At 37.2% G+C, this 18,097-nt stretch overlaps 1 protein-coding gene and 1 long non-coding RNA gene across 2 annotated transcripts; both read left to right on the plus strand.

Moving 5' to 3' along the window:
- The first annotated feature begins 497 nt into the window (after window positions 1-497).
- LOC146687779 (uncharacterized) lies at window positions 498-7,973 on the plus strand. The gene is made up of 6 exons (XM_085439807.1): window positions 498-587; window positions 4,790-4,978; window positions 6,614-6,751; window positions 6,902-6,997; window positions 7,166-7,242; window positions 7,348-7,973. The coding sequence occupies exons 1-6, from the start codon at window positions 530-532 to the stop codon at window positions 7,405-7,407; spliced, it is 618 nt and encodes a 205-aa protein (XP_085295933.1). The 5' UTR covers window positions 498-529; the 3' UTR covers window positions 7,408-7,973.
- Window positions 7,974-15,024: 7,051 nt separating this feature from the next.
- Window positions 15,025-17,793, plus strand: LOC146687780 (uncharacterized). The gene is made up of 5 exons (XR_014916466.1): window positions 15,025-15,131; window positions 16,337-16,474; window positions 16,613-16,663; window positions 16,830-16,906; window positions 17,015-17,793. It is a non-coding gene; the product is annotated as an uncharacterized LOC146687780 (long non-coding RNA).
- Window positions 17,794-18,097: the final 304 nt, after the last annotated feature.

The following is an 18,097-nucleotide window of genomic DNA, read 5'->3' on the forward strand; positions in this document are numbered from 1 at the left end:
CTCCAATCAGTAATGAAGAGTTGGATGTTCTAAGAGAGCTTTTTTTATGCAGCAAAAAACTATTTTATTCTTTTTTTCCAGGCTAAAGAAAGGCTAAATTAGTGAGGCCCCATTTCCTCTCCAGGTTATGGGTTACCTGTTATAGCATGTGCTTTTGAGAGTTATATCAGGGATTCAAGTACTTTTGATTTAAGGCTCTTTTTATCAGAGGAGCCACAGTATCCCGAGCCTTACCCAGTAAGGATGTACACTTAACAAGATAATTATCCTCTGTGGGAGTAGCATTTAGAATTTACCAAAAAACTGATTTATAATTTGTGTAAAATATAAATCCTAACTCTGATTTTACTTGGCCTTTAAAAACACAATTTGAAAACTGGTGAATAGTTTAAAGTCAACACTTTCCACCCGTGTCTGTCGTCTCTTGAGTCAACAAGGAAGTAAAAATGCCTCCTCACTTGCGTAACGCAGTTTGCTCTAATTTGACACTGTGCCACTCTTGGCTACAGTCAACTCAACAGTCAGAGTCATGGACTGGTTTGCAATGTACTTCTCACTTCTGACAGCTTTGCTGCCTCTTCACAGCGGTGAGTAACATATTTAGTTTTTCATTTTAAATGAGCCATCATCCATGTTTTAATATCAACAAACCCAATACACATGGTGAATACAGGGAAAATCCACTTAATAATAATTAACTGAGGCACAAAACTGCATCACTTATTTACTTTTTTATTTACATAATGGGACAAAATTATACTTACAAAAAGCTATATAAATGCTTATGTTATATAAATGTATTATTGTATCTGTTATGCATTCAGTTTAATGTGTATCACTGAATGCTGAAACTTTACCCATCAGTCAGTTCCTGAAAGTCTTAAAATATATTGTTATTAAGATTACTGAGGTTTTTATTCAATTTAATCAAAATACAACAATAAATATCAGGTTGTGACTACTAATGATTAGCATACAAAACATTTTAACCACAGAAGCCTGCTGACTGTGGTAATGTAAGCTTAAAATGTGTCAAAAAGGCTTGTTAGGACTTGCTAGTCATGCTAATACTCAGTTTCGCTGTGTTAGGGAAGCTATTGTAGCTCGGTGCATTTATTGACTACTAATTATTGAAAAAATTGTTCTGCACATTAAAAATATACTCGAAGCACTTCTGAAAGCTATCCAAAGTTTATATGAACTATGTATTATGAACCCCAACTTAATGTTTAACATTTCTTGTTAAAAAAAAACAAAAAACCTTCTGGTAATAGATCAGAATGGAATGTATGGAAATCTGAAGACTTCTTAATCATACATCTGAAAGGCTTAAACTTAATTTATAATTGAGATTACTTAAAGTATTAGTTATCTTGGGATTACTGAAAATCCAATGAAAAAACTATTTACTTTGAAACATTTATTCTATTCATGAAAATATAACAGTAATAAAGAAGTTGTGACCCCAATCGGTAAGCTTAAAATGTTAAAGAAAAAGCTGTAGCATGCAAAAGGGAAGTTTTCCAAGAATACAGGTAAGGCTTGGTGTTTATACTAAACCATGAATATGTAACTTATGAACACAAATACAAAGATTTGACAGCATGCACTTAATTCTGGTTTTAAAACTATTTTCAGTTACTAATTACTGGAAAAAGAGTTCTGTCTCCCCACATTCACATGTTCGAACTAAGCACTTCCAGGAACTATCTGAAGTCTGCATGAACCATGTGATGATCACGCGTTCTGAACCCCTGCTGATGTGACTCTTACACCTCCAGGGCCCTGGGGGAACTCCTAAGAAGTTTCTCCAATGGGTTTAAATCTGTTTTAGCTTACTGACAGTGCTCACCACCTACAACAGTCATAGACAGTCTGCATAATATAAAGTGTTCTGGTTATATTGGCTATGATGATGACGAATTATTATGACAAAATAAATTGTGTGTTGAAAATATTAATTTCCCAGTTGGCCTCTGTAAACATACCACAGCAGACTCGTCCAGCACTTTTTATTACTACACACACGGCTGCAGCTGAACACTCCAACAACAACAATAACCCAGGACCCATTGCAGATTTTTAAGCCGGCGAGACGTGATCGTGGATGCCGCTCAGGTGAGTCCGACTTCCCTGCAGCGGCATCGAAGAGAGTGGTACCGCTGAGCATGAGCCAGAGGTTTGGTTTGTTTGGCTTGACAGCAGGCGCTCGGACAACTTTATGCTTGCGAGTTTACCATTGTTACTTGTGTTGTTTCCTTTTTTTTTACTTGGTCAATCACCATTTCATGCTCTGAGAAATGAATTTGCTTTTAACAAAAGAGTTTACAATCTGTTTCTTGGTCAAAAAAGTTTATTCCAATTATTAAGTAATTGTTTTTATAGTGTGTCAGGGCAACAGAAAAAGCAGACAACCAATAATTTTCAAGAATGCCCCACATTACTGGCTGCTCCACATTTTGAAAATGCCTCCAGCTGCAGTAATAGTACACCTATGTCTACATTCCAGAACATCCACACAGTAAAGTACAGCCTCATCGTAGTACTTATGAAATTCTGGATGATAAAACTGAAACCCTATAACCTCTAGCTTCAAATTTGATCGCTGAGGTCCAGTCAAGAAGTTGTTTTTGTTTTTCAGGATTAGGCTAGTGCGAGAAATAAGTTTGAATATTATTAGAAAATTATGGAATTACTGTTTGTGTTCATTATTTTAATCACTGGTAATTTTCCTTTGACGCTAGCAAAATCCTCTGTTAAAATATTTTCCTCTGCATGATAAATCACACCCAATTTACAAATAGGAGCAAGAAGAAGAAACAGTTTTCTAACATGCCTATAGTCTTAACTGTGTTACACAACAGGCAGTTAATCAACAAGGAAGTCAAATGTGTTATATAACTCAATGTGATTCACTTAGAAATGACATTACCCTCCAATTGACCAAACAGTAAGAGTCATGGATTGGTTTGCATTAGTTTGGTGTTTCACACTCCTGACAGGTTTTCTGCCTCCTTACAGGGGTGAGTAACATGTGATTGTTTTGTTTTTGTTTTGTTTTTGTTTTTCATTTTAAAAGCACTTTCTTTCTTTTTTATTGCGACAGCCCGGTTTCAAAAGCCAAAAAACATATACCCATAAATATAAATGCACATAAGTAGCTGAGTCACATCTTATTCTTTACAGAAAAGCATAAATCAGACTAAGTTATGTACCAAAAAAGTGAACACTGTTTATAAATGTATTATGTTTTTCTTATGTATTTAGTTCGATGTTTATCTGTATTTAAATGAAATCTATAAATTTATTGTAGACAAAGAAGAGGGTGCCGGTCGTTAAACAAGCAATCGGTCTTCCTGTTGTGAAGCTTCTGTCAGTCGAATGATTGACTTTGTCCCAGGATTTAAAGTCTTATTTATTTTTGCCTTCATTTTTACAGGTTGTATTTTTTAGCATTTATCTCTTTCTCGGGTGAATAAGCAGAGGCACAAGAGCTGAGATGACATATTACTTTCAAAGTGGTCTGTTAAGGAGCTTACATGAAACAACAAAGCAAATTTAGCAGGAAACTGAGCTGTGATTTTAAACATGGTTGCTCAGAAAGAATAAGTTGCCCTTATCTTAATTAAGTTTCACTTTTAATCATTTCTTTTTACATTCTGGGAACTAATTTGATATTACAGTGTACTTTATCTCTATCATAGTATTCACTTTTTTGAGTGAAAAAAAATGATTTTGTGTTTGTTTGTTTTGATTTGTCTTTTGCTTTGGTTTGTCTTGGATGGAAATGTTTGCAAACCGGATTTTGAAACAATGTTATAGCAAGCAAGTGTAACAGATGAAATATAACCTGACATTAATCTGGATTAATCTGGAGAATTTTTTTTATTATACTGTTTGAAATAGGAGTCTGCCACAGTGCAGCAACACGATTATTTGAGAGAGTAAAACACTTTCAAAGGTTGTGCTGAACAGTTCCTTCAGTAAATGGTATATTTCTTAGAATGAGAGGTAGAAGATCCACTGCCATTTTTTGATGACTGTAAAAGCATTGTATTGGGTCTTATCATTAACATACACTATCAAACCAGTCTGGCAGGTTCATATGCATATGAACACACCGATCACATGTATTGAAATCATTTACCTGTGATATCAACACAGTTATTGGAGTGTCCTACAGTGTTTTGTATGGTACTGGTAATGCTCATACTTGAATGCAGTGCCATGTATTAATGTGCCAGCTGAGACTGATTAAAGATCCTTTCTGCTGACCAGATCAATATCCAGAAGTTTAATTAACTTGATGCTACACTCAAATATATCATTTTTTGAGTTGTACATAACAATAAACATTAAGTTGTGACTGCAGCTGTAACTGGTATAATTTTAAAATGACACCATTACAGGGCTCTGGGGGGACTCCTTAGTATTTTCTCCAGTGTGTCATGTACGTTTTCTTGCAGGGGGAAGCCACTGCTATCACATATAGAGCTGGCAATAAGGGTTTTATGTGCTCTGCATTGGTGTTTGGGTGTGTGGTACATCAGGCCTGAATATAAATGCCAGAAATTATTCTTGTCACCTGTCAGTGGTTTTAATGTTGTGTCTTATTTGCATTATTACCACAGCAACATTTCCTAAATGAGCCATTTTTTCCACAACATGTATAATCACTTAAGAAAAAATGTGTATTTTCAGTGTTCTGTAAAGTATGCTGTTGTAGCCATGTCAAAAGACAGTTAATGTTTCATAATATTTTTGCTGTTTCCCTATCTTCACTTACCAGTCTTCACGAGAGCAGACAACAGCACAATTTTAGTCACTGCAGTCAACACAACGAGCGACAATACAACATCTAGCCCGCCGGACAGAAACTCTACTACTATAACTCCATTCACTTCAACTGCTTCCCTCACAATCACAAACGGCACTGCTGCAACTACATCAACAAGTCTAAACACTTCAGCACCTACAGGTACAGATTGTTTCTTGTTGTTGTGCCAAACCTTCTTCTTCATATACATTTGCTTTTTAAATTGTGTTCCTGTCACCCCCGTATTACTACATTTCCAGTCATAGTCCAAATATAAATCATTAAATTAATATTGTTGTAAATTGGACCCAGGGAGCAGAACGCACGGAGGCAGAGTTGCGGTGAAGACAGTTTATTTACAGTGATGGGGAGGTTTTACAAGGACAAAGTATGTATAATAGCGTATGAATGGGGACGCGGAGCCAGGACGTGCAGGTGACGGAAACACAACAGGTAGTGCACTCGATCTAAAAAAGGAGAGGGACGTGAGAATTAGGAGGGTCTTGCCTAATAACCGACAAAAGCTTAAAGTAGACTTTACAGAGAGTTGAAGAGCCTACTTGGTACTGTTTATTGCCAAAACCACCAGATGGAAACAAACCAGACGAGGGAAAACCCTGGGGAGGAAACAAAACTCCTTACAGTCACCAGAAATAATCCAACGGCTCCAGCAGGCAGGGGTAGAATTACAGACTCTCCCAAAACGTCAATACTCCGACACTAGTCTTCTGTCAGGTATACGTATATGTGTTTGTTACTTGTAGTTATTACTGCCTGTTACCTGTGGTAATGCAATTTATAATTTATATATTCTGTATTCAGTTATGAAGGCTCTAATTGTTGTTTGCGAGCTGCTGTTTAGATGCTTGTATGTGCCCGGGGCTGTTGATGGGTCTGTATGCAATGATGGGCGTAGCTGCGGGAAGTTTATTGTTTTTTTTTGTTGATGAGTGAGTATAGGGGTGGGATTTAATAAGTTTTCTTCGTCCCACTCCTTTTTCAGGCAATTTTTGTTTTTTGTTTTGTGCATTTTATGTTCAATATAGGTATTTGTTGTGCCTGAAAATGAACAAATAAATGAAATGAAATGAATGAATGAGGTAGCTCCTAAAGAACACTTCTGAAGAATGCAGCTGATGAGTAACAGGTGTGCCAGGTTCAGTGACTCACTGCCCCGCCTACCTATACAAAAAGGGAGGCACCAAAAACACATACAGACAAAAACACCACATAACCAGAACCCAACTCCTAACATCTTCTACTGTTTTCCTGAAAAAGTCATATTTATTCAAGTTAGCTGCCCCTCATATGTTTTCCCTGCTTGTCCACATGTCTCCTGTTCTGGCTCTTCTCTCCACCAATTTGGCCCTCCCCACTGGATTACTATCTTTGAAAATCTTTAAAAGCTTCACATTTTCTGTCATAATGAGCCAAAGCTTGTTTGTTGTCAGTTTTTAAAGTAATCTGGAGCAAAGGTTCCCAATCTTTAGAAATGTTTCATTAGACAGTGGCTTTCACTCATTTTCCTGAGGGATCCTTAAAGAAATTAAAAGAAAGCTTGCCTTCAACACTTCATGCTGTACCAAAGAATAAAGGTGAAAGAATGAATATTAACTTACAAAGCTCATACAAACTTCTTTTGCCTCATAGATCTGATTGTTAAAAATATGTTAACAGTAACATTTTCTAGCTAGTTAGAAATGCTTTCTAAATAATACCGTGCATGAGCTCACATGAGTCCACCTCGCGCATACTGCCAGACAGTGCATATTTTATATCGGTCTTTATGTGTTGCAGTTGCTACAGGTTGTTCGGGTCCACCAGCTCTATGTTGCCCAGGGCGCAACGACTCCTGCCGAAGAGGGTGTTACTGTGACGAGTACTGTGTGACAGCGGGTGACTGCTGTCCTGACTATAATCCAACCTGTAAACAATGTAAGTGAAGAAAAACACAGAGACTAGAAATATATACACAGTTTTAAACATTTACATTTTGATTACAGATGTTTCCACTGCACTACCAAAAAGCTACAGCTTCAATAAATATCATAACAGCTTCTTTGTCTATGATTTCTTTCACAACAGCAAACAGTACAACACTTGCACCACTTAATGTGACCACAACCTCAGGATCCAGTCTTTCTTCAACATTTTCTCCCACCTCTAGTAATTCAGCTATAGGTTTGTCACCATTTGAGAGCTATATCAAAAATTCACATTTAGACAAAGATTCCTTCATTGTATGTGTCACTTCTGAAAAAAGTGGCAAAACACCAAATGTTTCAACTACTTTAGTTTGCAGGTTTAATTACATTCTAAATGTGTATTTCTTTCTTTCTGCCCAAATAGCGATTGCTCACCTAAAAGTGTCCTTACTATCTAATTTTGAAACCAAAGAACGAGCGATATCAGAAATTTCATCACTTGTAAGTACAAACATTCTTAAAATGTACACTAAATGTTACAGTGAAAAAAAGCACAACATGCATTATTCATACTTTTGTCAGTAATCAGTGTCATCTCTCTCATAGCTTCAGAGACTCGTGCAGCAGAGATGTACTGGCTGTGCCGTGACGGTAAAGCCCGTGTGAGGCTTTGGACAATGAAAGCATGAATTAGAATGAAGCAACACGGTGATGACAGACTCCAACACTCACAATAAAATCTAATTAAACCAGTAAAGTTAACTGACTGTTTCAGAATGAATAAAGTGACAGACACTTTTTCTCAACTAGTAGTATATGCATGTTTCTAAGTTCTTATAATCTTAATTTAAGGATGTATTACACAGTTATGAATCTTTACCATATATAGAGATAAAAAGTTTTTTTAGGTGGAGGTACAAGATTTTTTTTTTAAATAAAGTTTAATAATGGAATTATTTTATTTTTTTTAAAAAGAAAAAAATTCTGACAATCATTTGACAGAAGAATAACTCACCATACAAATCCAGTCTGCTCTGGTCAAGGAAGGAGACACACTGCCAAACATGTTTGCATTAGCCTACTGTATTTTTTTCTGTGTTATATTAAGTTGTGGAAGTTGAGCGGCTGCAATAAAATTATAACGCATAATTTAAAATGTAATATTAGCAGTGCAGTTAGAATTTTCCAGATGATATGTGCTGTAATTACATTAAAGTAACTAACATGTTATAGATCTGGTGTAATTTCTTCATTTTTTAATTCCTCACCTCAACACGTTCTCACTCCCAAAGCGTAACATTTTATGCTAGGTGACAAATCGTCAACATATTACGTTTTCAGCTACCCAACACGTTCCTAAATGACGACCTCAGAAAAATGAGGAAATATGAGAACCGCCTGGACTCAATCGACACATGTTCGCTCTTTTTCTTCAAATCGCTTGGAAACACGCTATTTAACATCATTAAAGTTCAATTCAATTCAATTCAATTCAATTTTATTTATATAGCGCCAAATCACAACAAAAGTCGCCTCAAGGCGCTTCATAGATACAGAGAAAAACCCAACAATCATATGACCCCCTATGAGCAAGCACTTTGGCGACAGTGGGAAGGAAAAACTCCCTTTTAACAGGAAGAAACCTCCGGCAGAACCAGGCTCAGGGAGGGGCGGCCATCTGCTGCGACCGGTTGGGGTGAGAGAAGGAAGACAGGATAAAAGACATGCTGTGGAAGAGAGACAGAGGTTAATAACAGATATGATTCAATGCAGAGAGGTCTATTAATACATAGTGAGTGAGAAAGGTGACTGGAAAGGAAAAACTCAATGCATCATGGGAATCCCCCGGCAGCCTACATCTATTGCAGCATAACAAAGGGAGGATTCAGGGTCACCTGGTCCAGCCCTAACTATATGCTTTAGAAAAAAGGAAAGTTTTAAGCCTAATCTTAAAAGTAGAGATAGTGTCTGTCTCCCGAATCCAAACTGGAAGCTGGTTCCACAGAAGAGGGGCCTGAAAACTGAAGGCTCTCCCTCCCATTCTACTTTTAAATACTCTAGGAACAACAAGTAGGCCTGCAGAGCGAGAGCGAAGTGCTCTAATAGGGTGATATGGTACTACAAGGTCATTAAGATAAGATGGGGCCTGATTATTTAAGACCTTGTATGTGAGGAGCAGGATTTTGAATTCAATTCTGGATTTAACAGGAAGCCAATGAAGGGAAGCCAAAACAGGAGAAATATGCTCTCTCTTTCTAGTTAAGGTCAGGAATAAGGTTATGGTTAGGGCTGGAATACAGGGCTGGAACGTCTATTACTCCGGGAGCGTCATTCCACTGGATTTCCGCCATAACCCGGCGCGTACCGCGAAAGGAGACCTTCTGCGTTCCTCAGGAACGCCGCGGGACGTGACAAAACGTCGGCATGTTACGCCTCGGGAGTGAGGCCTCACCTGCTAATAAGGGCAACCAAGGAAAACAACATTCATGACTTAATCTCTTCTACGTCTGTCATGATTAATGTAATCTTTTTTTAAACAGCACGTTGATTATAAAAAAAAAGTCTTTATTTGTTCATCCATCCATTCGCTTCCGCTTATCCTTTTCAGGGTCGCGGGGGGCGCTGGAGCCTATCCCAGCTGTCATAGGGCGAAAGGCGGGGTACACCCTGGACAGGTCGCCAGTCTGTCGCAGGGCTGTCAAATTGTTATTTCTCTTCTTCCTTCTTCTGTTTAGTTTTCTACCGTTTCTACAGTAAGATAGGAGATAGGAGAGAGGAGAGCCGGAAGGGGGCGCCCGATCTGGCTTCCCACACCCCCCCGCCGGATCGGGCTGTACGCTCTACCTCCCCACTGCCTCCCAGAAAAGGGAAGAAGAGCAGAGGGGAGAAGAGCGGAATATTTTCTTTTCTCTCACAGTTAGCTGACTGCCTTAGCTGTCCAAGTGATGTCAGCCCTTTTTAGCCATAGCTAGTGACTGGTCCTCTCAGCAGTGTTAGCTAATTCTCTTATAGCCTGCTGTTGCACCTGTCCTCTGATCCCAATCTCTCTAAGCAGTTTTGCTGTTGTACTGGCAACAATGCCCCTGCATCCCACCTCCACCGAGCGCACCTTGATCTTCCAGCCTCTGTCCTCTGCCTCAGCTCCGAAGTTGGCATACCGCAGCTTTTTATGCTTAAACGCTTCCTCAATTGCTTCCTCCCATGGTACCGTCAGCTCAATGACGTATGCAAGTTTTTGGGAGTTAGACCAAAATATTCACTGGCATGTCTGTGGCATGTTTTGCTTTTGTCATATTGATACAGGAGGGATGTAGGACCAATCAGATCCATTCTTGGCATTGCATTTATGAATGCAATTGTAAAAATCCACATCCATTGCTTTTCATATTATTAATGCCACCCTTCTGCACAATCTGGGCACTGGGTTATGCTTATAGCAGGAGAAAATATTGCCAGTAACTAATCTTTGCCAGCAGATGGAAGCATGTTCCCAGGTCTATGAAGTTAGCGGCACAGATGTTAGCGCAATACTCTATTGTAGTTATACTTTTGTGTGGTTTTTGTATTGGCACATTTCTTTCTTCAGAGTATATTTTCTTAAACTCTCTTTTAAAGAGTTAAGTGAGCCAAATACATCCAGTGTTGTTTATCCAATTTTCAAAGCTACAATAGAAGTGACTTTATAGTTTTTCTCAGTCGACTTGTCTCAATTCTCATAGCATAAAAGTCATTTTTACCACTCTTAATGCATTTTTGAAAAACAGTAAGGACATTTTTCATTACACAAAGTAACCTATGCAGAATACACTACATAAATCAAAACTTTTTTTCTCGTTTTTCAGACCATGAATCGTCAGTCAGTCACTTTAACTCTGTGATGAATAAATTAAAAAACCTTTAACCACCCATGTTTAGTGTTGTTTTCTTTTTTTCTAAAAACCTTAATGACTTCGGAAAAAGGTTTTTACAGGTCTAATGTAGAGTTGAAAAATTGATGAAAAAATAATAGCGGTGTCAGGGTTGGTTGAAGAAGGAGCCAAATGCAGGTCTTTCTGAATGAAATGTGTTTATTTACAATGAAAAGAAACTATGAAACATTGCGTGGGTTCCCAATCCCCGTGCTGTGATTTTACTCCTTGATGTGTGGTGAAGTTTTGTCCTCCTCGGTGCCTATGTACAACAGTGCGCTGCTCCCTCCACACGTTTCCGCAATCCACCTGGAAACAAGAGATGCCACGGTGAGTACAGTCACATCCACCAGCCGACAAAAACACTTTAACTATTCCAACAGCTCAGCAAGAGGTGAGTGATTATCCTCAGGTGTGTCTGGCTCAAAGGCGGGAGACTCTACAGGCCTCGTGTGGCAGCAAAACTCAAATGCGTACACAAATTATCAGTCCTGTGAAACCTCAATGCATGGAAGTGTATTTTAAAATAACTATATAGAATTCTGCCACTGTCATTGTGATTTGAATTGTCAGCTTAACTATTATGTTATGGATCTTCAAATAGGGAGCCCCAAAACAGGAACTGGAACTGGTTTTCTATTTAAAAAATCATAGTCTCTGTGAGTGTTACCCAGTGGGCAACGCAAAGCTTGGCTGGAGCCAGAAAGGAGACTCACCCAGCTCTAATTGTTTCTCAGCCCTCCAGATGTCGATCCTGCTGCCTCTGAAGGTGTGCTTGCCAAACTGTCCCCCTGCACTTGGTAACTTATATGGTACCTGTTAAGTCTTTAGGCTGTGCTGTAATAACAATGAAAAGTTTATATCTTTTCTGATTCATAAGGGGGTTAAAAAGGAAAAGTTCTCAATTTACACTTTTTGATCATTCAGCATATTTTATTATGTTTAGCAGGAGCAAAGCAAATTAAAATCAAATTATAAAAATCACATAATCAAATCACTTGAATTATACTCATCTGATTAACAGCTAATGCTATTTTGAGACAATAGATGGTAAAGAGAGAACGGACATATCAAAGCTAGTCTTCTGTTCTGCTTGCCTGGCAGGAGATGAAAAGAAGAACAAGTCATTTCTTCTGCACAAAACTTTTATACCTGGTCCTAATGTCCCACCTCTTTCACAGCATTACATCTTCTGAGATAACATCTGGCTTTACCCGCAGTGACATCGAATCACGAGAGGCCCAGCCACATATCATCGCTCTGCATGTGACCTTACTTCAACATGATTTAAAACAAAATTCAAAATCACTGCATTTTCTTCTTTTCTATATCGTACTTTAACATGATTTATCAATAACTTTATCACATATGAATATTCTGTCAGGTGTGCGAAGGCTGTACCCAAATGCAGGACTTTCTACGTAGAACACAGTGCGTTTTTTTACTGTGAAGCAAAAACAATATGCAGATAAATCCCCATGCATGCTCCTGGTGACTGTGCTTTCCCTATTCCGGTGCAGTGTGTTCTCCCAGTGTCCATGGTCTGTGTTTCTGCTCCCTTGGTGTCTATATACAACCTGCTCACTTCGTCCATTTGTTTCCGCAACTCTCCTGGAAATCCTAGTAATATCCACCCTGCCTCAAGTGCAGTCAGGACACCAAGATACTGATGTGCACACACACACACAATGTGGGGGAAAAGGGAAACGAGGGACATCAACACAATGCATAAACATGGCATTTTACCCACCGAGCACTGCGGACTATGACATATTCAGTCAAACACTGATTTTCATCAGCTCAGTTATATAGGAATACTGTTTCTCACATTTTCTCTACATAACCCAGTAAATCACAAAAAACTCATTATATCCTCTTTTATTAAATCATACATATCAAAGTCAAAGTTTGCTTAGTCATTCTGACCAAACTCTAAATGCCCCCGACAATTGTTCGGGCTGCGCCATGTTTGCATTTCCCGTTGATGCAAATAATCCCAGCAGAGAGAAGTACACACACACACACACACACACACACACACACACACACACACACACACACACACACACGTGTACGCACACCAAATCAAAGTAAAAGGTCAAGATTCAGGTATTAATTCTTGATTAAATCTATTTTTGATTATATTCTGATTTTATATATTTTTAATAATACAATTGAGCAAGATTAACTAATAGTAAAATCACATGTATAAACTCTAGTTTAACACTCTGTATCACTTTAACATAAAAAGGGTGGATGCTAAGTCATTTTACCCTCTCTCAGGTAAATGAGAGGTAAACCAGGGGGGCTGCAATCCTTTTCAATCCACCTCTCTTGACAAACTACATCTAAAAATTTACTGGTACTTTTTTTTAGTCTATTATCCATTTAATAGGCAGGTGACATTTTAACATGTATCTGTTTACGTACTTAGGTTTAGATGTTATATTTGTATTCATTCACTTCATGTTGAACAATTATTAGAGACTGGTTCATGACCATCTGGTATCAATCGTGATGGGAAAAATTTATATTCCCCAGCCAGTGGTTCCTGGAGGTTGATGACATTCACATGGGAAGAATATTTGTGAAGTCACACAGCCCTACAGACTGTTGAGTGACCCCATGGCAACCACCTGTCACTAGGGAAACTTTTTTAAGATTAGGCTTAAAATTTTCCTTTTTGACAAAGCTTTTAACTTAATCTAATGTGCTGATTTTATTGTTTTAAAATTAATTCTAATTAATCTAATTTTTTAAATTGTTATTCAATGTATCATTTTTGGCATGTCACGTGTACAGCACTTTGTTTTCAGCTGGGAGTTGTCTGAAAGTGTCTGAAAGCTATATAAAGTGCTTGTTTGCTTGCCTATAGTTAGGGCTGAACCAGATGACCCTGAACCATCCCTAATTTATCCTGCAAGAGGTTTAGGCTGCTGGGAGGCTTCCAATGATGCTCTGTGTTTAATCCATCGTTTTACTCCATGTGTGTTTATTCATCACTATTATATTAATCCTTAGCAATTATTAAACAATGGCTCTTTTTCTTATAGTCTTTTCTCTTGTCTTCCCCTTTCAAACCCATTCAGTCACAGTAGGTGGCTGTCCATCCCTGATCCTGCTCTGATTCTTCCAGTGACTTTTTCCTTCCCACTATGACCAAGTACTTGTTAATACAGAGTGGTGTAATTGTTGAGATTTTGAATTGACAAACAATGATGGGGCCTTCAGTTGATGAGTGGTTTATTACAGTTGACAGATTGATAATTTAGCTGTTTATTAGTTTGCCAATCAAAAATATCTTCCTGTGGATAAGATCAAAATATCTTCAGTGGAAGTGCATGTCAGTACAACAGGAAAGCATAAGGGAGGTGGTTAAATCCTATTTTATAATCAAATTGTTTATTTCCATAGATAGGGTCTATTGGTAATTCAAATATCAGAGTTCCCTCAGAGACTGACTTTCAAAAAGACAAGGACAAAAAGAAATAGCATGTGCGACAAACATAGACAACACTTGAATTGGGTAAACGGTTTGTATAGTACGCACCTATTCTGTGGCCTTAACACTGTTAAGCCCAGCCACCTGTGATTAGTATGAACTTCTGGTTGATAAAACTAGAATCCCACTAGCTCTAGCTTCAAATTTGATCATTGAGGTCCAGCCAAGAAATACATCTAAGTCATTCACAGCAAAATCTCCAGTGTTAAATTAACACTACAGAGTGTCTATATGGGTCCACACCTCTGAGTGTTAAATACAACACTGTTGACAGTGTTATATGTTTAAAAGTAACCTAGTCAGTTTTGAAGATTAACAATGGCTAACACTGAGCAGTGCTGATTTTCTAACACTGGAATATTTCTAACATTTTGAGTTATTTTCCAGTGTTAGAAAATCAGCACTGCTCAGTGTTAGTCTTTGTTAATCTTCAAAACTGACTAGGTTACTTTTAAACATACAACACTGTCAAAAGTGTTAATTTAACACTCAACAGTGTTGTATTTAACACTCAGAGATGTGGACCCATATAGACACTCTGTAGTGTTAATTTAACACTGGAGATTTCTTTTTCAGGATTAGACTGTGAAATAAGTGTGATTATTCTGAGAATACTATGATATTACTGTGTTTATTCATTATTTCAATCACTGGTTATTTTCTATTGACACTAACTAAATCCTCCGCAAGATAAATCAAAGCCAGTTTACAAAAAGGCTTCATAATTAAATTGGTTGTCACAAATTATAATTAGACAGGAAAAGGAAATAGTTTTCTACATGCCTACAACCTGAACATGCAACACAGTAGGCATCGGTGAATCAACAAGGAAGTCAACTGTTTTACATAAGTCAATGTGATTCACTTGGAAATGTCATTACCTTCATCTCCAGTTAACCAAACAGTCAGAGTCATGGATTGGTTTTGGTCATTAGTTTGGTGTTTCTTACTCCTGACAGGTTTTCTGCGTCCTTACAGCAGTGAGTAACACATAATTCTTTATATAGAATATATAGAAGCACTATCTGTACAAAAAAGGGGGGAACGATGGTTATAAATGCAGGATTGTATTTATTATGCTTTCGATTTTGATGTTTATCTGTGAGTCTCTATACTGAAATGAACTTCATAAATTTAATGTAGAAAAAGAAGAAGGTGGCGTTCGCTCAACAAGAGCATAGTGTTCATGATTTATGTTGCGAAGCTTCTTTTAGTCTGAGTTTTTCACAGGACTTAAGCACTTAGTTTTGCCTCTGTCTGTACAGGTTGTACTTACAAGCATTTATGTGTTTTTTCAGGTAAATATGCGGAGGTCCAAATGTTTAGATGACATATTAATTTTGAAGTGGGGTGTTAAGGGGCTTATATCAGAATCAGAATCAAAATACTTTATTAATCCCGAAGGAAATTAGGGTTACAGCAGGCAGCACGCTGATGGTGCAGCAAAGAAAATTTAGCAGGAAACTTCACATATGTTCACATTATTTGAATTAGCAGTAATGGTGTTGTTAATGTTTGCAAATGTATCAAATGTTGCTATGTTATTCTAATCTTCTGCTATCTCTCTTTTTTAAACTGCTGGCATTATAGTTACTAGAAAAATCAATAAATCAATCAAATTAATTTCACTTTGCTCTGCAGACAAACTGAAGCGATTTCCACATCTCCTTTTTCAGGCTGCGGGACATTAAGCTTTCATGTTTACAAATTGTACAGCTGTCACCTTAAAAATAAACAGCAGCACTCAGAGTGTGCTCAGTGACAAAATAATGAGCTTTTCTTTTTTTTAATGAGATTTTTTTCCTTTTTTTGTTGTTGTTGTTTTATAGATTTTTAATCATTATTTTTTATTTATTTTATTTTATTTCAAGTAGTTCAGAACAATAGTTCCCCAGGCTTTCTAAAGGTCTTCTCATTGGACAGCGGTTCCTTTTATACTCATTTTCCTGAGAATACTTAAAGTGCCTATAACATTTCATGCTGTGCTAAAGAATAAAGGTGGTCATACCAAATATTAACTTTCAAGCTCATTCAAATCAAAATGCAAAATAAATGTTTTTACCTTGTAGAAGTATTAATGGTAACCTTTTCCAGGTAGTTAGAAATACTCTCTAAATAATAATGTGCATGTGCTCACATGAGTCCACCAGTACATCTTTTACATATCTGTCTCTGTGTGTTCAAGGTGCTACTGGTTGTGCGGGCCCACCAGTTCTATGTTGCGCTGGTTACAACGGCTCCTGCCGAAGAGGGTGTTTCTGTGACGAGGGTTGTGTGAAATCGGGTGACTGCTGTCCTGACTATAGTTCAACCTGTGGACAATGTAAGTGAAGACAAACACAGAGACTAGAAATACACACATTTACATTTGACTACAAATGTTCCCGCTGCAAGCAGAGACTGCTCAAAAAGCTACAGCATTACATCTGCAATAAATATCATAACGGCTTCTTTGTCTCAGCATCCACCGTTTCACCAACACTTTCTTCCGTCTCTACTAAGCCAACTACATGTTTGTCACCATTTAAGAGCTATTTCAAAAATTCACATTTACACATTCACATTGTTTGTGTTACTCCTGAAAAAAGTGTCTAATCACCAAATGTTTAAACTACTCTAGTTTGCACGTTAAATTATATTCTAAACATGCAATTCCTTCTTTCTTTTTGCCCAAATAGCGATTGTTCGCCTAAAGGTTAATTTTCAATGTCGTTCTGAAGTCCAAGAACAAGCAATTTTAGAAATTTCATCTTTTGTAAGTACAAACAGCATTAAAATGTACAGTAAACGTTACAGTGAAAAGAAAAACAACAACATGCATTATTCATACTTTTGTCAGTAATCAATCTCATCTCTCTCATAGCTTCAGGGACTTTTCCAGGAGAGCTGTAAGGGCTGCGCAGTGAAGGTCAAACTCGTGTGAGGCTTTGGGCAATGAAAGCGTGATTTTGGATAAAACGACACCGTGATGACAGACTCCAACACTCATCTGCTAAATATAAATAAGCTATTAAAGTTAACTGTCAGAATTAATAAAGCACTCTATGTTTGTATTCATGTAGCAGCATCTACATCCTTCTGAGCTCTTATTTAGTTTTTATTTTAAACTCAATCAAAGAAAACATTTATAGCACATGTGCTTTGTTTGATTCACTCTTTTCTGTTTTTTTCATAATAAAAGTCACAGGGTTTACTCTTTACTAACTATTGTCAAGATCCAACGCTGAGTTGACAGGTTCTTTTTCACATTAAAAACATAGAGGAATGTTTTACACAGATGTGAATGTTGACCATATATTTAGATTATAAGGGTTTTTAACAGATTTCACTTCACTTCCAATTTTATGGGAAAAATCTAGAAAAAATGAAGAAATTCTCACAATTATCTGGCAGAAAAATAATTCACCGTACAAATCCAGTCTGCTGTGGTCAAGGAAATAGCCACACTTACTAAGATATGATACTCTGAAACATGCCTGTGCTGCTGAGGCTTGGCTTTAGTGCTGTTAGAATATAATTACATTAAACCCACATGTAATATATCATTCATTTGAACTTCATTTGAAAATCAATGACATTAATGACTTAGCCTCTATTTCTGCCATGATTAATGTAATCTTGCATAATTATAAACACATTCATTGTAGCAAATAAACAAATAGAAATCATTTTTTTTGTTCATATGTTTTCATATTTCATAATGTATATTCCACTGTGTTAAATAGATTGGTTTAATTGATTTGTGCTTAACAATTTTATATAATTCAAAAGCAACAAATTTATGTAGCAGCTACATAGCAGTTTTACAAAGATACTACCTAACCAGGTTATGTCCTTCTAAAGCAGAAAAGTTATGTACCAGCTAAGTAACAGTATTACAAAGATATTGCCTAAACAAGTTATGTAGGCTTAAAGCAACAAAGATAAGTATCAGCTAAGCATTGCA

Source organism: Copadichromis virginalis, linkage group LG18 (assembly GCF_057382275.1).
Source record: "Copadichromis virginalis isolate Kocher_CV1m ecotype Utaka linkage group LG18, C_Virginalis_male_GT1.1, whole genome shotgun sequence".
Classification (NCBI taxonomy): Eukaryota; Metazoa; Chordata; class Actinopteri; order Cichliformes; family Cichlidae; genus Copadichromis; species Copadichromis virginalis.